Source organism: Bactrocera latifrons, unplaced genomic scaffold, assembly GCF_001853355.1.
Source record: "Bactrocera latifrons isolate USDA-ARS-PBARC rearing strain unplaced genomic scaffold, ASM185335v1 scaffold_86, whole genome shotgun sequence".
Classification (NCBI taxonomy): Eukaryota; Metazoa; Arthropoda; class Insecta; order Diptera; family Tephritidae; genus Bactrocera; species Bactrocera latifrons.
In genome coordinates this window covers 329,329-357,317 of record NW_017537556.1, presented here as the reverse complement: position 1 = coordinate 357,317, position 27,989 = coordinate 329,329, and the positions used below count along the sequence as shown (strand labels likewise).

The following is a 27,989-nucleotide window of genomic DNA, read 5'->3' as shown; positions in this document are numbered from 1 at the left end:
TTTTTTATTTATTAATTTTTATATTAATCAATTTTGCATAATTTTCCACTAAAATTGTTTTTACCATCTGCCCTAATTTATAGTTATATTGAAGTATGTAAAAAAATGTGCTAAATCCATATACTTGCATATATATTTATGTGTGTATATGCTAGCACGTACTATAGCTTAGTAAATATGCGCGAATTTTTGCGCAAAAATTTCTTAGACCACTACCGACAGCGACTTCCTGCTCTACTACTCTGCAGATACACACACAGCGACAGCCACACGAATAAGGCGCTTTCCGTTTCTACTTTGTTTCGCCACATTTTGCTCTCAACACCACCTCCGCGCTTCACCACCACCAGCCACCATCTGTGATTTCGCCTTTCGCTTGAAGTTATAAATTCAAAAAGCTATTTGTTATAACTGTAAACACTATGGTGGAGACGGCGAGTGGAGTGATGCGATGTATCGATGCAGTGCTATTGCCAGCCAGTATTTCCGCTCGCTTTCGCATGCGTTCCTAAGGCGGAAGAGAAAGAACAACAGAATATACATATTTATATTTATTTATGTAAAAAAGGATTAACTACCCTATACTACAATATACAATATTTGTATATAAAAGTGAATAAAATATTACCTGATATTTATTATCCTCTCCGGGCGGATCTAAACACTCGAACTCACAACAGCGCTCGCCTACACGGAAATTTTTACAGAACTGCAAATCAAAATTATAAGTAATTACCACGATTAACCCTTTATGTGTGTATGTATATTTGTAATATTTTATTTACATAGGGTGGATCACAGTAGATGGCCTTGCACCAAAGCGGCTCTGAGTGATAGCAGACACACAGACTGCAGACGCCCGGTCCGGGCACATACAGCATGCCATGATTAACGGAATTGCCCTGGAAATCAATGCAGTCCTCTTCGAGGGCAGCTGTGGAGAGAAATATGAGTATTTATGAAATCATTTTTAATAGCAATAAGTTAAGTTTCTAAACAAAATATATGAGATTAACATAAGAACACTAAATTTAAACATAGAGTTCACTCTTTTTTTTTATTATAGTGGAAATCATTATGATAAACTGCCATTACTATTTAAATAATAATTGTTATATTCAAGTTCCAAGAAATAACAATAATCTACAGTAGAATCTATTGACAAGATATAGAGTTTCATACAGAAAAATCTTCTCAATTAGTTTAGGATAGTCAAACCCTTTATCTATGCTTATTAAAACACGATTAGCTGACAAAATTACTCAGCAGAACATCAAAGTTTTATTATAACCTGAAAGGAAATTATCAGGATCTCTGATATCTTCTTAGGATTTACTACTGGCTGGCTTGACTTCACGAAAGCTTGGTGAGCTTTTTTGCATTCTCTAAGTTCTTCCAGTTCGAGATAAACTACGGGATTAATTAGTTCACCGGTAGGAACTTTTGCCTTACCCCAGGTATGAGGTTCAACCAGTCAGTACTCAAATAGAATATACATGGTTAAAAGTGTCTCACTGGATCCCAGTTATTGAATGCGTTAAGTTGAATACGAGGAAGAACATCTCAATACTTTCTGCTTGTCTGCCATATCTCAACAAGGTCTTGTATCTCAAACCTTCTAAAATCACAATGAACTAGCGGATCAAGGATTAGCTTTGTCGGTACGTGTGATACAACTACGATAGTTTTCTGCCTACCAAGTGTTATTCCCATCTCGGAGACCAGCCTGAGAACCTCACCTGTCATAACTTAAGTCGACGTAAAATTTGTTGTATAAATGAATTGAAAATAATTTCAATAATTCAATAATTTCAATTTATACTCAATGACTGTTGATCTCTCAATCCGGGGTTCGGGACGATTTTCGTGAATTGTTACAAAAAAATATCCTCAAAAAATGATGGCAGAGCATTCGCTTTCCCGGAGAATTTCGGACCTAGGAATAATTTTTCCTGATCTCTCCTTCTCTCTCCTTCACTGTTTAACTACAATAACATTTATATAGCTTAAGTTGAAAAATAGGTAAATAGGCATTAAAAAATATCGAATTGATCCTCTCAAACTTTAATACACACGATGAAGACGAGAATATCAACTATTACTCAAAGCGAGTTTTAAACAAATAAGCTTTTTTGAACATTGTAGGATAAATGCTCCAGAATGGATAAGGGAGCGAAGCAAATGGGTCTAGTAGTGAACGAGGGCAAGACGAAATATCTTCTGCCAGCAACCAAACTATCGTCGTACTCGCGACTTGGCTCCCACGTCACTGTTGACAGTCATAACTTCGAAGTCGCAGATAATTTCGTCTATATTGGAACCTGTATTAACACCAACAAAAATATCTGCTTAAAATCCAACGCAGAATAACTCTTGTTAACATATGCTACTTCTGGCTGAGTAGGCAATTGAGAAGTAAAATCCTCTCTCGACGAACAAAAACCAAACTCTTTAAGTCACTCATTATTCCCGTCCTACTACATGGTGCAGAGCCATGGACGATGACATCTGATGAGTCGACGTTACGAGTTTTTGGGAGGTTCTGCGGAAGCCATGGCGAATTCCACATTTGATGGAATAGACGGATGCTATATGAACTATACGACAACATTGACATATTTCAGCGAATTAAAAGGCAGCGGCTACGCTGGCTAGGTCATGTGGTCGGAACGAACAAAAACACCTTAGCTCTGAAAGTTTTGGACGCAGTACCCGCCAGGAGAAGCAGAAAAAGAGGAAGACCTCCACTCCGTTGGAAAGGCCAGGTGGGGAAGGTACGAAGGCTATGTATGGCGTGACATTCAATTAATAGTTTTCCTAGTACGAACTTTTAGGCATATAAACTGATAAACGCAATGACGTATGCTTTTTGGGGATCTTGAAAATTTCTTTCTTATCAAGCTCAGAGGAAACTTTACTGACTTTACGTCACTAGCTTATTGAACTATCTCTATATTAAGTACTGATATGATGACAATTGTACCTACAATCAATACAGGAAGCATCTAATAACAAATACGCGGTTCAACAAAGGTGAGATTCGCTTATCAAACAACAAACTGTATAGTGTACGATCCGGTTAAAGTTTTCAAAAACTGCGCATGAAGCTAAACCGAACTAGATTACAGTTACAAAATGTTAAAAATAATCAACACCAGTCACTAATGAAATTATAACACACGATCTGTCAAACAACTGTTGGGAATGTGCGCTCGCTGTGCTTCCAAAGTTTAAGGTCAACACAAATATTTGTTTTCCTTTTGCGCACTTTGTTGTTAGTTATCTCTATCTGGGGAATGCTTTCGAATAATAGGCTATTTCTTGCCGCCATCAACAAGCCTTTAAGTTGCTTTGACACCAACAACTCGGCCAGCCACTGCACCATGGAGTATTGAGTCAATTTCAAACGTCGAACAGACAAACGAAGCGGCGCTAGACTGTGCGACTATATATGTACAAAGCAGCGGTGGGAGGGCGACACAACATGCTGTGACGCGGAGTGAGGCGTGTCGTGGACCACATCTGGTTAATGGTGTTGACAAAAAGACAAACAAAATCAGCAAGCGAAAATTGGGTGAACGCGTTGAGTGAGCAAAAAGTGTCCTGAGAAGCGTTGCTTTGTCAATGTATAAACGAACACGAACATTAGCACATATGTGACACACACACATACAGCTTTATGCAAGTGAAAGCCATTATCTGCACTTGTTTATGGGAGGCAAATGCATTTCCGATGCGAATCAGACGCCTTGCACGTGTTTGTTTTCGACTGCTGGGTGCAGTCAGGAGCAAGAAGGATGTGTCAAGCGGCACACTTGACGCACTCTCACTCTCTCGTAGAGAGCGCTCGCTAACCGCACGTGGTTTTGCGCAAACGCGGCGAAAAGCGAACTTTCGCTGTCGACCGAGCGGCGGCTCGAACTTGGTTTGGTTGCAACTTTTACTGTTTTACGCTGTTGTTGTTTTTGCTTTCCTTATTTTCGGCTTGATGTATGCCGACAAACCAATAAATAGCCGCATGGAGCCGAACAGATGTTCCGCGTTCGCTTGCATCCAAGTGCTGTTGTTTTTGGCGCAAATTATGTGGGGGTAAGGCCTAATGCGGAATGTGGAGTCTCATAGTGCACAGCACACGTCCCGCGTACCCCTATTTGCCGTGTCGTTCAATTACATAGTGCCCGCGGTGAAGGTGATGTTTTACGTAGTCACCCGTTGGCTTGTCTCAGCTTCGCCCAGTTGTGCTGAGATTTTGCTGGTGTTGCACATTCACCGATGCCGCTGTTGGCCCTGTTCATAGCCTAGTGTCGTCTAGTTGGTGCTGCTGTTGGCGTCTGCTGGTCGCTTGCACCTTCGCCGCCCTCAGCGTCGCCAGCATGCCGCTGATTTTGTGCCAAATTGGAAGGCGCATAGGTTGCGGTTACTCGGTTAGTTAGTGCCGCAGTTGGTGCAAGCGTTTTTCCCTCTTCTTTCACATTTAAGCGCGTAATGGTATAGTCAGACTTTATATTATAAATTGACGCTGAATTAATTTTGGCTTAATTTCATGTGAAGTCCTTGATCTTGTAATTTACGATGTCCTCAGTTGGATTTATAGGACTTTCAGCTTTAAACGGACCCCTGTGGCTGAGTAGTTACGGTTGAGGGCTTGTCAAATTCCGCCTCTGAAATATTATATATTATCGAAGATTTAGCATTGCTTGTCGGGAGTTCAATAAATAATGATGATGTTCGACCAAATACTTCCTTTTTGACTGTTTCAATCTTCCCGTCCGGTCTTTTTTACGAATCTGCTGGCGGCGTGATAAAATATCAACGAAATCAACTGAGCTGACCAAGCAGGCGCTAACAATCCTGCAGCTTTCATAAAATAGGAATCACCAAAACAGCTGATTCTGTAGCAATTTCTATATCATAATTATCAGGTTGACAATAGAACCGAGTGCCGGTTTTGACTGCGTCGATAAGCCTTCGCCAGTCGTCACTTCATTGCGCATGATGGCGACAGTTTTGAATTTAAAGTTTCGCTATGTTTCCAGCACTCAATTCTTTGGTCTGAGTTTGTGTAGTCTTTTTCTTTTCCGACATATAGGTGTTCAGAATTTCAGTATTTGGAAACTGGACCGTTTTTTTTTCCATTCAGACAACATGGCCATTCCAGTGTAATCTCTGTATTTTAATGCTAGGACCATATCGCCGAAGAGCTCGTATACCTCATTATTAAACTGAATCCAGTCCTTTTCTAAGGGGCCAAAAATGCTTTGAAAACTTTTTCCCGAACGCTCCTACAGAAAACTAATCGATTTTTATCATCATCCATGTTTCTGCATCATACGGTAGAACAAGTCTCATGGCAGTCGGATCTTAGTAACCGGAATGGACCTGGATTTTTATCCAGCCAAGGACTGCCAACAATAACAAGTCTTATGAGTGTTTTACAGAACGTTAATTTTTTTGTTACGCGAGAGAGAGTTCTATTTTTCCATTGCTTGCTAAGCCCATTATAGAACCTAGATAGACGAAAACTTTCACGATTAAGTGTGAAACTCGGTAAATATACGTTTGATATGATTAATCAGGCAGATGTTGCTTTTGCCGGAAAGAAGTCGCTGATGAAGGCCGTGCTGGGAGAGCTGCGACTTCGTCAAACACCGACAATGTGACGCGTGTGCGCAAAGTTTAGAACTCAGACCGTCGACTAAGTGCATATTCGCTTAATTGCCTATATGTTAAATTTATCAAAATCTGTGGTTCATGACATTGTGATGGAGCACTTGAAAATGCGCAAAGTTACTGGTCCCAAAAATTGCTCATTGACGACCAGAAATTGAGGCGAGTGATTGAGAAGTGTGCACGGAAATCGGAACATGTATGAAAGTGAACACCAATTTTTGAATAACGTAATCACAGGTGACGTCTGCTTTTTCCGGACTGGACAAGGCAGCAAGGCAAATGGGTCTGGCAGTGAACGAAGGCAAGAAGAAATATCTCCTGTCATCAAAAAAACAGTCGTCGCACTCGCGACTTGGYTCTCACGTCACTGTTGACAGTCATAACTTTGCAGTCGTAGATAATTTCGTCTATCTGGGAACCAGCGTAAACACCATCAACAATGTCAGCCTGGAAATCCAACGCAGGATAACTCTTGCCAACAGGTGCTACTTCGGGCTGAGTAGGCAATTGAGAAGCAAAGTCCTCTCTCGACAAATAAAAACCAAACTCCATAACTCACTCATTATTCCCGTCCTGCTATATAGTGCAGAGGCTTGGACGAGGACAACAACTGATGAGTCGACGTTACGAGTTTTCGAAAGAAWAGTTCAGCGAAAGATTTATGGTCCTTTGCGCGTTGGCCACGGCGAATATCGCATTCGATGGAACGATGAGCTGCATGAGATATATAACGATATAAACATAGTTCATTGAATTAAAAGAGAGGGGCTACGCACGGTAGGTCATGTTGTCCGAATGGACGAAAACACTCCAGCTCTGAAAGTATTCGATTTAAAAGGATTTCAAAATCGCTAAAAACCGAAAGAGCTTACTTCAGAAGTCTTCGCGAATCATTGAAGTGTGTTTCAAGCAGTGCAACGGTATTGGCATTGAGCTCACGGAATTGTTGGGGACTAAAATGGTGATGAGTCTCCAGGGAAGCGCAATAACGTACTGCTCCATTTTGCTAAGAGTTAGACTTTTTTATCAAGTCGTCTCTAGTATTTTAAAATTATTAATTTTCATTTAAATTTGGAACGTGTTCACAATATTTTGAAAAATTCTTCTTTCCTTAACTGCTGCAATTGCTTGCCCCTCACAACTGCCACTAAATAATTATATACCAACTTACATAACCACTACGGGTGCTTGAGTAATTGTTTCTTCTCGCGGAAATTCCGAACAAAATACCACCATATATGTATGAAGTCGGCGGTATATGTAAGTATAGTAATGCTAACTGGTGCCCCCATTTTTTCACTGTTTGGTTTACCTACTTTCTTCGTCTCATTCTTAAGGCTTTTGAATAATTAAAACCGCGTACTGTTTGTCAATTGAGCGACAGCGCAGCGCAATTTTAGTAGCTTGACTCGGCACATATGAGAGCACTCACCTAGTCACTCATACTCCCATGTACCGTTATAGATAACTACAAGCAAATGCGCGAATATATGTATGTATGTTTGTCGTAGAGGGCTTTATGTATTAGTGTCATAAGTTGACGTGGGTTTGCTGCTGACGGATGATGGCGTGTCTCGAACCTAAAATAACTCAGGTATTGCTCCTAAAAGTGGGCAAATATATTGTATATGGAAGCGGCCTGGGGCTGCTGCCGCTCCTGCGTGGTGGCAAAGGAAACAAGTTAACGGTGGCATTATGTAGTGTTGGCTGTTACTATGTCAGCCATGGTCGTGTGCAACGCCATTGAGGCATATATAAGTCCCGTTAAAAGAATGAGATGAATGTCGTGTTGCAGTAAAAAGTTAGACTTTTATGTCTGCATGTATGGATGTATATATGTATATACTATGTACATATATATTTATATAAGCGTGTATTTCATGCGTGCACGATTTCTCACGACCGAAATTGAAAGATTCGTAGGAAAGAGATAAGTAAAAGGGAAAGGATTATAAAAGAGTGTGGAAATATGACGAATTTCGCTAAATTAAGTAGGAAATTGTGTACTAATTACATCCCATTTTTGCGAGTTGTTGCATGAAAATATTAAAATAGACATGCGAAGCGGCCAGAAATGGTTTTATTATTGTTGAAACTATGATAAGTACTTAGATTGGCGAAACTAGATCAAGGTGCGTCGCTCCAAAAATGCGCCGAAACCGAGAAAAACGAAAATTCTTGGATGCAATGAATCCTAGACGAAGCTTTTACATGTGCATGGAAAATTGGAGTAAGATTTCGCATACTTGTATTGACCCAAAAGGCGCTTTTAATAAAAAGTGGTCCATTTCAAGGTTTCCTACATTTTCAAAATAAAAAACACAGAAACTACAAATCTAATGGAGAATGTTTACTATCATTCAAAAGAACATTCTTCGGCATTTATTTTTTTAGATTATCGCTTTGAAATGTTGATTGCGGCTACATCTCAGATGGTTCATCCGTGGACTTCAATTTTCGATGACTCGTTCGAGCATTTCGACTGATAACTAGCGAATGACAAGCGTGATGTTTTGCTCCAAGGCCTGAATCGAATCGAGATTATCCGCATAGACTTAAGACTTTACATATCTGCACAGGAAAAAGTCTAACGGTGTGATATCACACGATGTTAGTAGCCTATCGACTGGACCAAAACGTGAAATTATCCGCTCACCGAAGAGTTTTCTCAATAAAGCCATTGATGGATGCGATTTTTGGGAAGTGGCGCTTATTGAAACTAAATTTCGCCGCGAAGACGAGCTCCAATTTTAGGTATCATGTAGTAGGTTAACATGGCGCGATAACGGTAGCCATTGACGGTTATGTTCTCACCGGCATCATTTTTGTAGAAATATGTACCGATGAGTCCACCGGTGCATTTTTTCTGAAAGAAATGAGAGCCCTTGAAACTCTTCAGGTTGATCTGCGTCCTAAATGTAGCAATTTTGCTTGTTTTCATACGTATTGAGCCAGAAATGGGCCTCTTCACTGAACAAAATTTGGCTCGAAAACGTCGGAACTTCTTGGAACTTTTCAAAAGACCATAGAGAGAAGCGATGTCGCAGATGGAGCGGCTTCAGTTCTTGCACAAGCTGTATTTTGTACGTTTCAATTTAAGATCTCGACGTAAAATGCGCCAAGTCGTTCCATACGTCAATCCAAGGACTTCGACTCCTAACTAATCGACTCTTTAGGGTCTTCGTGTACACTCTCAGCTACGGCTGTTACATTTGCTTCACTGAATGGTGGGTCTCAAGATAGGTGATGGTGTCATGAATAGTACGCTCAGTAGGCCGATTATGTTGGCTATAAGTAACACATTCTTTACAGAACGTGAATTTTCGAAATAAAGTTGAACGATTTGTAAACATGGTTCAGGCGTAAGTGTTTCTATGATGGTATGCCAAACTATACTGAACAAAAGTAACATGACAGCTTGACACCACTCACTCGTGATCTGTCAAAACAAGGCTATTGAAAAAAGTACCTCTACTTGGATCACCCTTTATAACAAAAATGTCTTCGATAATCTGTTTTCTAAATCTTTAAAGTGATATCGTTAATACAAATGAAATCGACAATGCTAGGTTTAAAATACTCCATGTACGTCTACGGTTGACTTCATAACGAATATACCTACCGAAATATTAGGTTTAAAGAGGTCTAAAAGAAACTCATTACTTTCCCAATACATGTCTTTGGTAATCTGTATCTGGTATTATATAATTCGGTTTCGTCTTATAAAGATAAAATTTCGTACCATAAACTTTCCAGACAGTTTTGTGATTGCTTGACTCAGTATTTTTTGAGTTCTCATTAAAGATCTTCAAAAAAGGCGAAAATCCAAGGCAAGCGGCAGAAATTGTGAATAGTGTTGCATGACAACGAAATCGACTTTTCGACAAGATTTTTGAAGCGGATTGTTACTGGCGATGAAAAGTGGAACACTTGCGGCAAGAGCAGGCGAAAATGGAAAAAGGATTGACGGTGAAGAAGATTTGGATTGGAATCATCTATTATGAACAGCACTGCTCCGGATAGAACAGACTGAAGGAAGCATCGGTTAGTAGCGACCAGCTTTGGCCGTTAGGGGAGCATATGTATTCCATCAAGATAACACCAGACCATTCACATCGATAATCTTCATTCGCTTGGTATCTAACCAACTTTTAATTTAGACTTGGTACTAAGTCATTGCTACTCCTTCCTATTTAAGGCTTATAATTTTGCTGGTGAAAGATTCGCTCCAAGAAAAGTTTCAAGAATTTAACTAATTTTCAATATTTCGCATGAGCTGGTTTTAAAAGGAACTTATTTGTGGAAAATATTATTGCCGCAACAAAATGTCTTCCGATAATTTTTTATAAGTGCGCCAATTAATGGTTGATTCATACGATAATTCTCCACGCTGAAAAAATAAAACTTCTCAGCTGTCAACACCAGCCTACACAATTAATTTGCGCTAACAAGATTGCGATTGTGTGAACGTAAATCCAATTAATCGATTTATTTTTGTATTTAAACACTACGAGGTGTAACATTTTATTATTTGCGCCGCATGAGCTTGCCTATTGTCTTCTCACTTTATGCTCAATGGCAGGCGACAGCCGTCAGCGGCAACGATTGAGCCACGCGGGGGCAAAGTGGGGTGTCAATGCATATTTAACCATTGATTGACCGCAGACAATGGGATGCATAGCGCTTTACTATGCAATATTTAGACACACACAGGGAATTGACACCAATCGACAAACGACAAATGGCAATTGACGAAGATGTGCTTAGACACTTGAGCCCCCCGAGATATTTACACACAAACCATGCCATTTATTCGATTATTTGTGGAGGAGACGATAGCAATCGAAAGCACTTGATTGCGTGAGACATATGTACATATTTACTTAGAAGATTCATGGATTCATGAATGGAGCGGGTTTATGTTTGTAGATATACAAGTATATCAGAAGTGATTGTTGGTAGGTAAAAATATTTTAAATGCCTCCTTCATTAAGAAGGAACGAACAGGAGCGATACGAACGTTAACCGAGACAGACTGTCTCATAGAACTGTGTGTGTGTTTTTGAACATAGTGGAGAAGATAGAACCATCTTGCATAAAGAATGAAGGCGGATTTCTGCCGCGGTCTTAGTTCCCGTTGACCAACTTCTAGGTGTGAGAATGTGGATGGGCAGCACGGTATATACAAACTTGTCCGGTATGCCGACGAGTGGTTGGCTTCCCTGAATAAGAAAGCAGTATCCATGCTTGGAGTGGTTTAGAAGGGGTCTTACAGAGTTTTGCTCACAGCCGAGCTCTTCATCTCTGGGAAGTAAGCGAAATGTTGCGATATTGCAATACACAGCTCCGTACTTACGTTTGGATTGTGATTAGACTAGAGAAAATCGATGTACGATATCAGCTATCTCTGATTAATAACCAAACATGTAAAAAGTTCATCGGTCCTCTTGGCGACCCAAAATAGGTCATTGGATTTGGCATAGAAATAATAGCTTTTAGGATTCTCCCGATCAATGTCAGTGCGGATATTTCACAGTCTACAGGAGGAAGGGATATCGAGGACCAAGCAGGCATGAAAGTAGATTTAAACCTTCGTAAGTAGCGAGCTTTGGAGGCGAATCGTTGCTTGATGATTCATTCTTTACTCTCGACTAGTTATTATTGGAGGATCGACTAGGCAGAGACACTAAATCTAACTAAAAAGTTCATCGAACCTCTCGGCGACTCAAAATAGGTAATCAGTTGTGGCTTTTAGGGTTCTCCCAATCAATGTCAAGGCGAATATATTGCAGTCTCCAGGAGGGAGGGGTATTGAGGACCAAACAAGCATGAAAGTGGATTTGGACTTTCGGACGTAGCGAGCTTTGGAGGCGGATCGTTGCTCGGTGGTGCGGTGCGACGCCAACGTTGTGCTAATCCCAATGGTTCGAATCCCGCTGGGCCGAAATGAACTTGTGAATGTTTGTTTTATATAATTGCAGTAGCGAGGAAGACGTGACTACAAGGCTAGAGGGCGATGAAGGAGAACTCTAGCTAGTCTCCTTTTTAATGATTCGATTTAACATTTTTTTTTAAGCGAAGTATTGGGATCATTAAAAGTTAAATAGCTTTTGTTATATCCCATCGAAGTTTGTATAATTCCCAAATCAACAATTAAATTGTTTTCCTGTACTCGCATTTTCCTACAGGGCTTGTAAGCCTAGACAAGTCAACATTTTTATGAGTGCACTCATTGTCAAGAAAACTATTTATTCCATAATGTTTCAAGTGCAAATACATAAGTGCTAAGCTCTCTAAGTTTGTATGTATCCACACGTAGTATATAATAAATATGTAGCCACATACATGAGCACGCCGAAGGTATGAGTGCATAATTCATATGCGCTAATACCGCTGGAGACACTGTGGCAAGGTAGCCGCTTATCACCTCGTCATCTGCATCGACCGCAAGTCTCACCATTGTCAAGAATTTTAAATAAACTAAACGATTTCCAAGTTGAAAGGCAAACATATTAGTATTTATTTATGTATAAAAGTTTGTGCTATGTAGGGAAATGAATTTCATGTATGAAGGAATGCACTAAATATGAACTAGTGAAACGGTGCTCGGGTAGAAATAATGTTTAGTTTGATATAGTATAGGGTAACGAGGGAGGGGGTGAAATCGGGGGCAATTTGTTCTACACTGAAGTTCTTACAGGCTAGTATGATGCACTGCAACAATTTATAATGTAATATATAAGATCCGGCTTGTATCCTACATATATACTCCGCGGGCCTCGCTTTTACCTCTATGGTTGTGTGCTAAATAGTTGACAAAGCAGAAGCTTCAATGAAGCTTACCTATTCCTATTGAGTCCCCACTGGAATCTCTTGGCTCTGTCGTGTAAGGTATTGGAAGTGGATGCGGAAAAGTCGTCCATTTAAAAAATAATATGTGACAGGAATATTTGAAACGCAGCAATGTCGAAAGAAAGCGGTCGGCATGTCGCAGCAACGAATATTCTTCTTCTTCTTCACATAGCTCAAKCAGCTCACGACTTCCGGTTTTAGAGCAAGTTTCTCTTGGTAGTTAAAAAATATCCGTTTGAAGGCGACCTAAAGTGAAAAGGCGCATCATCCCTCCACAGGGTTATGCGCTGGGTTTGGAGCTCACCACGTAAAAAACACCCCCAATGAAAAGTTCCAAGCAGCCTCAGATGATAGACCCTCCTTTTGATGACGGCCACTGCAAACGTGTAAAATAATACGAGCTGCAGAGCTAAATAGGGAAAGTACCATCTTCTATAAGAATGTAAACCTGTTCTGAAACGCCGATGATATTGATATCATTGGCCTCAGTTCTGCTTACTCCAGACTGCTTATGGAAACGAAGCCTAGTCGTCTGGTTGTGAACGAGAACAAGATGAAATATCGCCTGTCATCAAACAAATAGTCGTCGCTCTCGCGACTTGGCTCCCACGTCACTGTAACTTCCAAGTCGTATATAATTTTGTCTATCTTGGAACGAACATGTACACCAACAACATCGTCAACCTCGAAATCCAACGCAGAATAACTCTGGCCAACAGGTGCTACTTCGGATTTCGTAGACAATTGAGAAGTAAAGTCCTCTCTCGATGAATAAAGATGAGTGCACGGTGAATACCGCAATCGATGGAACGATTATCTCTATGAGATATACGACGACATTGAWATAGTTCAGCGAATTAAGAAACAGTGGATACGCTGGCTTGATTATGTCATCCGAATGGATGAAAACACTACAGCTCTGAGGGTATTTGACGTAGTACCCGCCGGAGGAAATAGAGGAAGAGGAAGACCTCCACTCCGCTGAAAAGACCAGGTGGAGAAGGACTTGGCCACAATTGGAATCTCCAATTGGCGCCAGACAGTGAAAAGGAAGAACCACTGGCGAGCTGTTGTAAACTAGGCTGTAGCCGCGTACGCCAATTACGAAGAATAATCTCAACGCAGATATAATTATACCAATCACTACTAAACTAATTCCAAACTAGTTACTAATTTCTAGTTCACCAACCACATATTAAATGCCTACTGAATTTCTTTTGGATTTCACAGCATTAGAGCAAATGCACATATCTCTTATATACATTTATGCCTGTGTGCCATGCCCGCTTGTTGTCTTTTATTTAAACGAACGTTTTATTTATGGATGAGAATGAGAAGATAGTTGGCATGTCTGGGAAAAGCTACTTAAAATCCCTACCCGAGAATAGCAACAATGACTATAATTTCAGTAACAGTGTGCAATTTTGTAATTATTTTTTCTCCCAAACAATTACCATATTAAAATATATAAAGCGGCACGCGATTCGCATGCGAGTATTCATTATAGTAGAAGCTGATGTGAGTATCATTTGCAATCTTTTATTATTGAGTGGCATGTTCTGCTGCATATGAAGGACTTTGCGATTTTATGTGGGCTCTAAAAAGTCATAAAAGGGACTTACATATGGAGGTTAAACCGTTTCAGAAGACGATTTTAATACAATTTAAGCAAATGGAGCTATAGTCAGAACCAGTAAACTTAACAATAGCATGCAAGATACTTTTAATCTTCAATGAATTTCTGTAGTGATTGCCTTCCTAAAATATGTAGCTCATTTAAAAAACTAAAGGGAGATTATTCTACAATATAGACACCCTGAAGTGTCGTTGAAGTTCATTTTTACTAATTTTTAAATTTCCTTTTATTAGTCACTTCCGACTGAGTAGGCATTCTCTCGACTAACAAAGACCAAACTCTTCAAGTCACTCATCATCGCCACAAGTTTTCGAGGAAAATGTTCTGCGTAGGATTTATGAGAACCTTTATTTGTCGGAGGAACGATGAGCTGTAACAAGTTATACGACGACATTGATAAAGTTCAGCGAATTAAGAGTCATCGGCCACGCTCGCTAGGTCATGTATTCCATATGGATGAACACACTTCAGCTCTGCAAGTATTCGACGCAATATTCACAGGGAAGTAGTGGAACAGGAAGACCTCCACTCCGTTGGAAGGACCTGGTTATATTTGGAATCTCCAATTGGCGCCAAACGGCGAATAGGAAGAGCGACTGACGCTCTGTTGTAAACTCGGCTACAACTGCGTAAGCGGTGTCTACGCGGTTAAGAAGGATGATTAAGAATTCTAAGGATTTAACAGTCCGCTGAAATATGTTTTGTAGCCTGGAGCGGCTATCTTGATATAAAAGCATATGGCGAAACTTTTGTAAAGAACGGGTTTGCGAGTAGAAACAGGCTTCGGGGGCAGGAAGAAACTAAGATATATGACAATTAGATGGATTGATAGGCTGTTCTTATAAAGCTAGGGAAACCCAAATGTTACTCCGAACTCCATACACTTGGGCTACACAATTTAGATCCCATCTTGGAAATTATCATATGATCATATTTGATTAAACTACATGAGAAAATCGAACAGATAAAAATTCTTTCTTCATAGATTTGTGTACATCAGTTCGCTTGAAACATAGTCGTTCCAATGAAATATGGTTGCAGAATCATTGAGAATTGTCGCAAAATCATTTTGGGATTAGGTTAGGTTAGCTTAGATGGCTGATCAAAGATAGCACGTGGACTGCTATATGTAGTCCTTTGTGAAGTCATAGATAAGTAAAAGCAGTTCGAAATTATAAATTTTCAAAACGCTTAATGCCAAAACAAATTTGCACAGACGTTTAATTTCCAATTACGTCAGTTCGATGGGATGCCGGGACAGTCAACCGCAGAGTTGCTTTCACCTCATCTTCTTCCCTACAACTTGTGCAGATGGCGTATGGTAGGATCCCCAACCTTACTGCTTTGACGCCAATAGGACAATGACCTGTCAAAAGCCCCACATCCGAAGATACGGGAGCATCGACCTGCTCCCATTCTACCGATGACAGTTCTAGGGTGTCTTTTCTTGCTAGCTCACTCATCAGCTTTACAGTCCTTCAGTAATTGTGAGTTGATAGAGAGCTCCTGAAAGTAAACCTCTCCGCCAAGCTTTGATACATCCGTAAAGAAGCTCACTGCCCCACTCCGTCACCTGCTGCTTCCCATCCACAAGTAAACCGCGAATGTATAGACAGGGAAGGAGCCGCCAGTGTTGGGTGTGGCGACTCAATGATCCAAGTGATTCGGTATGAAGTCAAAGTGAGTGATGTTCGGATATGTGTTTTTTTTTAGGAGTCTGATGCGTGTTAGTTATCTGAGTCTGACAGCAACTTTCGCAGCCATACACCTTCCGACGAAGCTTACGAGCTATATGTTCATGATGGCGTTAAGTGCCATGGGCTTGACTATGGTATTGTAGAGCCAGAGGATCATTTCTGGTGAAAAACCCCATGTTTTGCCAGTGGCTCCTCCACAGCCGTACTAGGTAATCGATACATTTTGCTCTTTTTTCAATATTCGGCTTCTATGCAAGCGTCATATCCAGGATAAATCCTAGATATTTCATTGTATTCGCTGTTAAAAATAGCTCGAAGCCTTCGTACTGCTAGCTATATATATAACTCTTCGTCAAAATCTCTAAATCGTATTTAAGTATGTAGATGAGAGTTTCGACTGGTTTTTTTTTTCATTAAGTCACAATCAGATATTAATAATAATTTTTGGGAGCTCCTGATAACTTTTTCATTTGGGTTGTTCGTTATTAATCTATCTTGTTAATCATCATCAATATTTCAAAATTATTTAATAATAGCTTCAAATGTAAATATATTGCGTGCTTTAAGCCGAAACAGGCATTTTTCGAGTCGAGTGAGTATCCTCAAATAATATTTGAAAAATGTCAGCATCAGATATTTTTCTATATTTTTGAAAAGCTCACCTAAATATATTGAATAACAACTTTGACTTTATAGAAAGTAGAAATTTTATAATTTCCTGTACTTCAAAAACTTTCTGACAAATAATTTTCATATATACTACAAGAGACTATGAAATTCTAGTCTTACATTTAAGTGTTTGCTTGTATGGATGTGCACATGCACATATATCGTCGACATTCGCAAACAATCAGGCTACCTTGTCAGTTGCAATTGCATCGTATTTGCCGTTGCATTGCATGTTAGCACGATGTTGCACGAGAGTCATGGCCGTGTACTTCTGATTTTATTATTTTTAATTTTTTTTCGGAATTTTTGTTGTTGGAATTTTCTTAGTTTTAGTATTTTCAATGTTAGCAACAAAATATTCTAGGGACACAAGAAATACTACTACGACAACAACAACCATATGAGAGTGTGCTGTGCCGGCATAAATGAAATATGAAAGCGGTGCCGGTTGGGCAGACGTGCCCTTACGGAGTTACGAAATTGGCTTCAGCAAATGCCACTTAGAATGCGAAAGAGTTTCGCTTGCGTTATATGCTTTATATGTGTTTACATTTGTATACATACATATATTCACCCAAAGTGTCTAAATCAAAATCGAAAATTTATGATAAGGTCAATGCTGTTATTAAATATTCCATCTCTCTAGCTTTAAAATATTGATGAAACTTACTTTATAGTCTTTTTTAATGCTTTGATTTGTGCTCCAATAAATGAGGAAGTACTCGTAGGTTTAAGTATTTAAATTCTCTTAACAGCAAATGATAAACTGAAAGATTGCACTTGTATTCAGTATTTAGAATATAATTTAATGTATTTGATTTGAAGTTACTTCAAAAATTCCAAAAATGTTATAGTAAAAAATTATGTAATATAATTAATATAAATTAATATTAATAACAAATATTAATAACAATAACAATATTTAGTATATTTTTAAAGCTTGCAACTTTATAGAGCCTGTTGGAGAGTTTTGTTGTAATGGATTCAAGGTTACTTCAACTGAGTGTTAATCGGTAGCCATATGCCTTGTAACCTCTCATAAAAATACTTTTATATAGCATTATTTCTTCAATCTTATGTAAGATTATATTTTCGATTCAAAACTGAAACCTCTTTAAGATTTTGACGAAATCAGGACTTTCATATACAATTTATGTCATTTGCGGATGTTACTCATACGCCTAGTGGAACAATTTTATATACTACGTACATTGACTAGTACAATGCAGTGTAGTTTACCATTTATTGCAGATATGGGCCTGCGATGAGTTATATTCAAATTCAAGACAGGAAAAAACTTGTTTGTGCACTTTTTTAGAAACATTTTATCAAATAAATATATAAAAATGCATATTTTTAGAATGTAATGTACTTTAGTAATCAGTGATTCGTTTTTAAAGACCTTGAATGCTCTTGATTCCTTAGCAAATATTCAGGAATTTTCGAAAATAAATGCCTGACGGCGAGAATGATTTTTCCACTTAAATAATCTCAAATCCAAAACGTAAAAAATGTATTATTACTATGGATGAAAATAGATAATGAACGAAGATCTATTTACATTTTTAACAAAATAAGACTTTGTAAAAAAAAAAATTAATTACCACTTTTTGTGATAAAATTTACAATTTACAGCGACTTAATAAATCAAAATTATTGCCAAATATGTTAGTCCTGCTATCAGTACCTGACAAATTTAACTAAAAAATTAATATGAAAATTTCAGTGAATTGAATTTTGAAGACTGCGTTTCCAGAAAAAAATCCTCACTTATAAAATCGTGCTTAGAAAAAGACATAAAAAGGAGCGAATAATTTTTAATGAGTTGATTTACAACTTATTACCGGCTATTTTTGGAACTAAAATATGTATTATTATACTAGTTTATACTCATTATGCAACTGGGATATTAGACGCCGTTGCTTACTAATTTTGGGTTTCTAAAACCGCAAATGACATTGAAAATTTCCGATCACTTTAGTAATAAAAATTATTGGGCCGACGATGCGGTGAATTGCATAATCAACGGACCCATTTGGTGAATAAAACTAGAAAACTAGAAACTAGAAATGTCCCGCGACGAGCAGAATTTTGAGTCGATTGAAAAGGCCAGTGTTGTATCGGCAGTCTAATTTTGAGATCACCAAAAAATAATACATTTTAGACGGGAGGCAATATTGCGGGGCCAAGAGTATCAAACTCAGTTGGACTGTTCTAACATAAAAGTCTCTTTAACAAATTTCTACGACTTACTGCTCATGCAAAATAAAACTTATACAATAATTTCCTAGAACAAACATGTGGTAGTAGAAACCAGCATTCAATAATTTATGTATCTACGTGTGGTATATCCTGACAGTAATAGGCAATTAAAGTATATTATTTTATCTAAGTATCAACTTGATACATATACATTGTAACAAAAAATGATTTTGAAATTGTAATGAAATTCCTTGGGTAAATCGTGTTTCAAAAAAATTTTTTATTATTTTGCTAAGTTGTTAAATTGTCCTTAAATGATCGTCCAAATATGATGGCGATCTGTCAACAAGTTTGTTTACAGCAGCTTAAGACGGTACAGCTCAGTAGTGCGTTTATTGCAATGGATAAAAATATCGAACAAAGAATGTGCCTCCAATTTTGTATTTCTAACCGAATTTCGTGTGCGGAATCGTCGCGAATACTTATTTAGATTTAATAAAAACACAAACTTACGAATGGTAAAACTGTCCAGTGATCGTTTAAAACATAACTCATTCTGCTCGACATTCGATTTCATCAACTGATGAAAATGTTAAAAACAAGAAAGTGGTTGAAAATCGACAAGCAAGTGTTAAAGAGATGGCAAGAAATCTCTACAACTCTCGCTACTCTGTTTGGATGATTTTGGTACATATTTTGGCTATGACACGCCTTCTTTCTCAACTCGTCCTGATAAAGCTGAATTTTTTTCAAGAAGGGTTCAACAGATTTCTTTGCACATGTTTGATCCTGCGAATTCCAATTCCACAATCTTGGAGATCACTATACCTGCCGATAAGACATGGATTTATGAGTTTGAGTCGAAACCGAAAAAACCACTCCAAAACCGCTCAAAAATCTGGGACATGCGGATTTTTTTTTTTTTTTTTTTTTTTTTTTTTTTGTTTTTTTTTTTTTTTTTTTTTTTTTTTTTTTTTTTTTTTTTTTTTTTTTTTTTCTTTTTTTTTTTTCTGCATCATGCATATGTTCCGGAGGGACAGACGGTGAGGAAGGAGTTTTATTCGGCTGTATTGAGGCGTTTGTGTGAGAGTATCCATCGGAAATGNAGATCACTATACCTGCCGATAAGACATGGATTTATGAGTTTGAGTCGAAACCGAAAAAACCACTCCAAAACCGCTCAAAAATCTGGGACATGCGGCAATCAACCTTGCTTTTTATTTCTACTTTTTTGTATTATTTTTTTCTTTTTTTTTTTTTTTTTTTTTTTTTTTTTTTGGCATTCGTGGTTTGCTGCATCATGCATATGTTCCGGAGGGACAGACGGTGAGGAAGGAGTTTTATTCGGCTGTATTGAGGCGTTTGTGTGAGAGTATCCATCGGAAATGATCGGAATTGTGAAAAAAAATCATGGATTATACATGATGATAATGCACCATCGCATCGAGGCACGATTGTGACCAAATTTAAAGTCAAAGACGTCATAAATACCGGCGATCAGCCAACCTATTCGCCAGATTTGACTTCGTGTAATTTTTTCTTGTTCCACAAACTGAAACTTGCCGCTTCGGGAAACCCGTTTTCAGTCGATCAAAGAGATAAAACAAAATTCGTTGAAGGACTTAAAGTCCCATCCCAAAAAATGGTATTGAAAAGTATTTCGTTAACTGGAAAAATCGTTGGCATAAGTGTATTACATCTGATGGTGATCAAAGTAATAAGTTGACAAAATAAACATAGCTGAATAACTTAATATTTATTCATAATTCCCGCGTACTTTTTTGTCACAATGTATATGTATTAGGATAAGCAAAAAATTATTAATTTTCATTTTATGTGTTATAATGAAGCTATAAGTATACACAGATAAAAAAATATATCTATATGCAGGATTTTTATTTAAATTTTAAAAGCTGTGGGTGAACGTTTCCGCTGAATTTTGTTGGACATTTTATGCTAAAGATATAAAAATATTAATACCAAATGGTTCTGAAATAATGGTAGTGTTAATAAAAGATGTTTGTTTAGTTATTTATATCGGAAACTGTGAATGTTCACCGAGGCATTCTAAAATTAAATTGAAAATCCTGACTGGCAAGATATGTTCTCCCTCTCTATGGGTTTATATAACCCATACATTCAATATTATTTGGTTTTTTTTTCTTGACTCACTCTAACTTTTGCAACAAAGAAAATTCTTACAATTTTCACAACTTACAATATAATTTTAACATATGTATCATCTGAACGATCACATTAAACAATGTCTCATTATAAAAGATAATAAAAAATCTCTGTATAATTACCGCTTAATGTAAGGCATAGAGTGAAGAGTAGCATGAAAACCGATTTATGTTGCGACTCCATTGTCCTTATCCGCACCACGACAAGTTTCCGGCAACAAGTTTTGCGATTTCTCGGCGATGTGAGGTGAAGTAATGTGCCTGCTCACTTGCGCTCGACGGCACTGGAGGCTGCCGCTGTTAGCTGGGGGCGCCACTTAAAAGTGACTTGCACTGGCGACGTTTAATATGAAAATTTACTGCTATTCTATTCTATTTCCACTTTCCAATTTTTTGCTATTTTTTTCTCTCCACATTTAGCTGAACAATGTGCTTATGTGTGATAGTGCTGCTTTGTATTGTTGCGTGTTTGTGAGATGTAATCAAACGACAAATTGCGCATAAAAGTCGAGTGGTTGCCACGTTCTGCTTTTATTTCAGATTATATAGTTTTATATACTATACATATGCTTTATTATTTATATACATTATGTACATATGTATGTTAGTAAATATGTGGGAACGCTCAAACGTTGCCTTTATTATGTTATTAAGGTACTAAAAGTAGTTTATATGTATTTATGTGGATTTTTTTTTAGTTTCTGTTCTGCTGCATAAGTTATATCACAGTGAGGGGAATTAGCACGAAATTCTTTGTGTAGAATTTGGAGATTTTTTTTAACTTTTTAATGTAAGAAATTTATTTAATAATACTTAATTGTTTTTTTTTTGTTATTTATATATTTTTTAAATTTTTTTATTCGATTTTAATTTTTTTTAACTTCAAGTGGCACTCTTTTTTTTATCATAATTTTCATGTATTGTATATGTTATTTAATTTTTTATAGCGGCACAAGTGTCAATTTAAATACGGTAAATCTTTTTAAATGACAGCACTGTGCTTGTTATGCGTGGAATTCGTTCGTCAAGACACTGTCGAAGTGTCGCCTTGGCACACACAGCTTCTTAAATGGCGCTGAGGTGTGACTGGGCGTATGATTGTTCTACTGTTGTTGTTGCTGCACTTTAGTTGTTACCTCAACTATTACTGTTGTTGCTGCCTCAACTATCGTTGCAGCTGCTGCATATATGTATGTGTGTGTGTTGGTGTTTGTGTTGCTGTTATGCACAGTCCGTCATCCGCACAACTGCCTACACACTTTAAATTATTCAATTTCTATAAATTATATGCCCACAACAATGCGCACACAAACGGCGACAGACAGTCAGACATTCCTTCCACACAAATTGTTGTTCATTTGATACTTTTGCTGTTTTTTGTTACTTTAGCTTCCCTTTCTGTGCTCGCACTTCTTTGTTATTATTTGATTTTCGTTTTTCTTATACTTGGCATTGATCCTATTCACTGACCGTTAGATGGTTTGTTTTTGTTTTCGTTGCACTTTTTTTAGTTGCAGTTATTTACTTTACACAAGTAGCTGTGCATTTGTGGTGCTTTCGTTGGCTGCTGTTTTAGCTGGTAGAAATTCAATGGAGCCAAAGTGATACAGACTCTCACCACTTAGTCGCTTTTACATAGACGCATACTATATACATACTTTGATGTGTATTAGGGTGCGCCAAAATCTAACTTATCGAACTCTCGGGTTACCCGTTTCCAAACTAAGGATATATTTATACACATATTAGGAATATGCAGTAAAATTTTGGAAGAAAAAATTTAATATTTTTCGAATTACATGCGATCTCCGACGGTCATCCGTGATTCCAGCCTTCTCCGTGATTGAAACCAAAAAAAAAAAAAAAAATTCTGACTTGAAGATATGGTATAGATAGAGTACACTTGAAATGTGGAGGGAACACTTCTCGAACCTGCTAAATGGCCGCAGCAATACTGCGTCGGACGAAGAAGAACCAGCAGCAGCAATCTACAGCTCTAAGGCTTAAAAAAAACTCAGTCCCAGAAGCCGATGAATTATCGGCTGCACCTATGTATATACAGAGTTTCAACTTAATTAAGCACCGATTGAGAGAATTCTTACTCTTTTGTAATTAAATACAATCTAGGATAGTTAGYTAGTTAGTACCGTTCCTACCCAATACCACGGATTTTCGTAATGCTTTAGAATTAAACTTAAATTCGCTTCCCAATATTGTCTTTCTTTCCAGAGAGGCGTGGAATAGTGGTGAGGTAAACGGGGACACAGGGATAAGTATCTGTACAGATGGCCCCAACTAGATAGTCAAGTGGGAATTGATTTCTTTCAGTGAAATTAAATACTGGAAACGCCTACCGACTACCACAACACTGCTCTGTCTTAGAAGCAAGATTAATTTAGTAATTTAGCCTTCTTATTCTGCAAAGAAGATGCTTACAACAAGCAATCTATTGATAAGCAGGCATCTTTGAAATCATTAAAGTTTTATAGTTTAATCGAATACCTTGATCTCTTAATGGATCTAACATCCTATTTCACGAATCACTTGCAATGGGTTCCAGGACACAGTGATATTCCGCAACGGTGAAACAAATGACACAGCTCTTCAAATAGTCTCGGATAAAGTGGTCATGTCAAATAGTTTTTTAGCCGAAAACACGAAATTTCGCCAGTTGCTTCTATTCTTTGCGAGTTCACGCCAGCTACAGACTAGTCGCTATGCACTTTGTCCCTCCATTGGATGCGTGGGCACACTTGCTTCCGTTGTCCACCCATGGGACTCGAGTCGAAGGAGCTTTTCGCTGGAACATTATCTTCCGCATTCGTTGAATTTTCATGTACTATATCCATGTCGCCATTTAGCTCATACAGTTCGTGGTTCCATCATCTACAAATACTCATCGCCTCGCTGACGACTCCAAAGATCTTGCGAAGAACAGTTCTCTCGAAGGCTCCAAGTGTTATTCTGCGTTTGATCATAAGGTTTAGATTATTGGTGGAATTTATGCTTGCTTTGGTATCGTGCCCACGTTCATAAAAAAAAAATTTCTAACGCTTCTATTTAAAAGCTTGTAAAGGCTGCGCTGACGGCTCTATTGTTAAATTTATGATATCTATATCATCTACGTACCCCAGTAGCATTGTACTTTTAGAGTAGACAGCACCACTGCGGTTTTAATTACGCGCACTCATTATTATTTCCAGCATTATTTTGAAAAATATACACAAGAGATAATCTCCCTGTCGGAAACCTCGTTTGGTATCGCTTGGAGAGGCTCTTTCCGATTTTAATGGAATTGATGATTGTGCTTAACTTCATTCAGCATAACCGTATAAGTTTTCGATGCTGTCGAAGGCGGCTTTAAAGTCGACAAAAAGGCGATGAGTGTCAATCTGTTTGTCAAAAGCCTTCTCCAGGACTTGACGTTTTTTGAAAATCCAAGGTACTTATTAGACCCAATAAGTTTATTTACAATGGGTTAAAATCTTTTCGCACAATACTGTCAAAAAACCTTATACGCTACACGCAGACTACCGGATCTCCCTTCTTGTGGATAGCGCAGAGTCCACATGCTTTCCAATCATTGGGCATGTATTCATCCGACCAAATTATGCTTAGTAGCTGGAACATGCCACTTTCCAGCACCTCGCTTACGGCTTTATACATCTCAGCCGGTAATTAATCGGCTGAGAGCTGTTTTCATCTCGTCTTGGTCGAGTGGCGGGACGACAATGTTGTCACATTAGATTGTTGGTGCAGGTGTTTCTTCGTCCATCGTCCATCGCAGTATTAATTCTGGCATTTAGCAAGTTCAAGAAGTGTTCCCTCTACCACTGTGCCATAACTTCTAGTCAGAATATTTTTTTTAATACAATTAAGGAGAAGGAATCACGGAGGACCTTCGGAGATCTCAGTAGTTTTTTTTTTAATTGTACAAATCGATTTTTAGATTGTTTTGCAGGAATGTTCTTTTCTCTGCAAATCGACTGATTTTGGCTCACGTTATTGTGCTTATGTGTATATATACATATATAATAAGTATGTACAAATATACATATCTTTATTGTATGTGCGGCACATTCCTTTTTGGCCCGTTATCTTCCAATGTTGGCGCAATTGGCAAGTGAGTTGCAGCAAATGCACCGTAAATTTTGTGGTTATGGTGCAGCTGCGCCTATAGTGCCTACCAAAAAATATCTTTCATTATTTTACCAATGCCGCTGCAGTCACAACGACATGAGTAGAGCAGTGTGAAATGAAATGGAAGTATTTGCGACATAATCCGAGGATAAAGAGATAATGAAGAAAGGGAGGTAACTATTATAATAAATAAATAAGAAATAATAGTGGGTTGCCTGCTTAAAGTGGTAGATTGTTAGGACAACTGACTGCAATCGGTAATATACATAGTTTAGTCAACATTATGCTTTTCAGCTCTCTCTCCTTCCTTCTCCGTGCTTGAAATTGTTTAGCTTGCATCGTTTGGTGTTATCGAGGGTCTGCGTCCTAATTTGACATATTGGTCCAATAATTCACCGTTCTTCAAGCTCAGCGTATGCTTGAAATCCCTATTCTACTTTTGTTTGCCTTTGGATGTGAAATATCATGGATGTCCGGCCTATGACACCAGTTTAGAGTAATTTAATGACTGTGAGTTAGAGCTAACAACTATTTTTGTGTTGTTAAAAACGAAAATCATAGTAAAAAATTTCTAACACGTATGATCTTTTCTGTTGTAGTCAAGGTATATAGGGCGCAAAAGACCACAATTTTATGTTTTTATTCTACCGCCCTGTGTACCTCAAATTCTTTAGCAACCAAACTTTCTTTAAATATAAATATATATACATTGTGACAAAAAAGAACCCAGAAATTGATAAATGATAATTCCAAAAAATGTGTTTTGTAATGTGTTTTGGTAGAACTGTCCTAAATTACTATGCCAAATATGAGCGCGGTCTGTCAACCAGATTGTTTAGGGCAATTGGTTAAATCGGTACACTACAGGAGTGCGTTCCGATTTTTCGACAATATAGAAAGACAAAGAATTTGTCTAAAATTTTGTATTTCTAACCAAATTTCATATGCGGAATCTTTGCGAATGTTGAAAAAGACATACGGTGATTCAATTTTATCAAAAACACCTACGAGTAGCACAAAGCCTTCAAAAACGGTCAAGAGATCGTTGAAGATATGCCTAGTTCTGGACGAATTTCGAACTCTTCAACTGATGAAAGTATTAAAAAATTGAAAGATAAGGTGCTTGATAGTCATGAGGCAAGTGTTAGAGAGATGGCAAAATAGCTCGACATCGATCAAAACATCCACGGGTATGAAACGAATTTTTTCTCAACTCGTCCCGATAAAGCTGAAGTTTCTTCAAAAAGCGTACCGTAAACAGAGCTTTTTAGACGTGCTTGATCTTGCGAATACCGATCCAACTTGAGACGTGGGCTTATCAGTTTGACATGCAAACAAGTCAACAATCATCGGAATGGAAAAAGGGAGCCGAAATGAAAAAACCACGCCAAAGTCGCTCAAAAATCAAGGTCACGCTCATTATTTTTCAAGATGATAATGCAACATCGCATCGAGCCATGATTATGACCTAATTCAATGCCAAAAACTCAATAAATACCATCGATCAACTATCGAGTTCATCAGATTTGGTTCCTTGCCTTGTTTCTCAAACCGAAATTTCTGCTCCGTGGAAAATCCGCTGAAGGAGCTGACGATTCTCTCAAAAAAATGCTTATGAAAAGTGTTTCGAGGACTGGAAAAATTCGTTGCAATAAGTGTCTTACATCTGTTGGGTATTACTTTGAAGGCGAAAAAATAAATATTGATGAATAACTAAATATTTCGCGTTTTATTTATTATTTCCGTGTACTTTTTTATCACAGTGTATATAGATTTTTGATTTAATTATTATTTGAAGCACTATAGCTGTCTCGTAGTTTAATTAATATAAAAAAGAGCATACTTCACTCTAACTGGCACTACAATGTATTGATTGCTCAGCCTTTGTTTAACTGTCAATTAGTCAATTTTTCGACTGAGTAGTTGGCATTATTGATATTTTTTTTTGTTCCTGCTAGCTGCCCAACTGCTTCAACGAACTGCAAGGATATGCGTGCCGCACGCGCTTAATAATAAAAACATATGCACATATATATGCATGTATATATAATAGATTTTTTCTAACGCACTTGTATTTTTTATTGGCAAATATGCATATTTAACTTTATATTTTAATATATTTTTTGTTGGCTGCAAGCATTTAGTTAATTTTTAGTGTTTTGTCAACACATCAAATATGCATTTTTATATAAATCGGCCTGTAATTACAACAAATATACAAATATACATATCTACTGCTTATATCGCTTTACAATGTGTGTTGAGTACTTTTCCTTCTCTGTTTTTTAAGGACCTGCTTGCCTGCCAACTCACTTTTTTCTCGCCCATGCGTGACCCTGATTTCTTTCATTTGCCATAAAGCGCGTTTTTGTTGCTGCTTTTTATTGTACTGTTCTCATATAATATTTATATTGAGTGCTTTTGCGCTTTGACTTTGATTTTTCTTCTACTTTTTACTTTGTTTTTGTATTTTTTTCTCCTTCTTTGTATTATTTCTCCTTCTTATGCACCAAATATTTACAGCGTGCGCAAAATTACCGAAATGTCAAATGGAATGCGAGTTTATTGCTGGCAGGTGACTGCAATAAAAACAACAATGCACGAATTAAATCGCACGAAATTTCCTAAGAAGCGCACACATATACAAATGCGCCTGCATACACGTAAGTATGTATGTAAGTGGTAAGGCTCAAGGAGCAAATGCGTGTCGCTGCAATGAATGGACGCCAAAGCAGACGCGCTACGAAGGACACACACACACAGACACGCATAAACATTGTAAAGCTTTGCACTTTATTTTCGTTAATTATTTTTCCAAGTTTTTTGTATTATATACTGTGTGTGTATCCTTGTTTATTTGATTATTATATTTGAAGCGCGCGCGTTAAATACCAAACCAACGGGACCAAGTCCTTGCGAAAACGTCCAATTGGGGCGAAG

At 37.9% G+C, this 27,989-nt stretch overlaps 1 protein-coding gene across 2 annotated transcripts; it reads right to left on the bottom strand.

Annotated features, from left to right (window-relative positions):
• Nucleotides 1–255: 255 nt before the first annotated feature.
• Nucleotides 256–27,989, bottom strand: LOC108977294. Of its 2 annotated transcripts, none has more exons than XM_018946908.1 (5): nt 27,942–27,989; nt 21,033–21,690; nt 786–934; nt 629–709; nt 256–508 (listed from the first exon to the last, which is right to left on the bottom strand). In XM_018946908.1, the coding sequence occupies exons 2-5, from the start codon at nt 21,091–21,093 to the stop codon at nt 383–385; spliced, it is 417 nt and encodes a 138-aa protein (XP_018802453.1). In that variant the 5' UTR covers nt 21,094–21,690; nt 27,942–27,989; the 3' UTR covers nt 256–382. The 2 variants fall into 2 exon arrangements, with proteins under 2 accessions (XP_018802453.1, XP_018802455.1); XM_018946910.1 differs by lacking the exon at nt 27,942–27,989 and adding an exon at nt 27,588–27,625.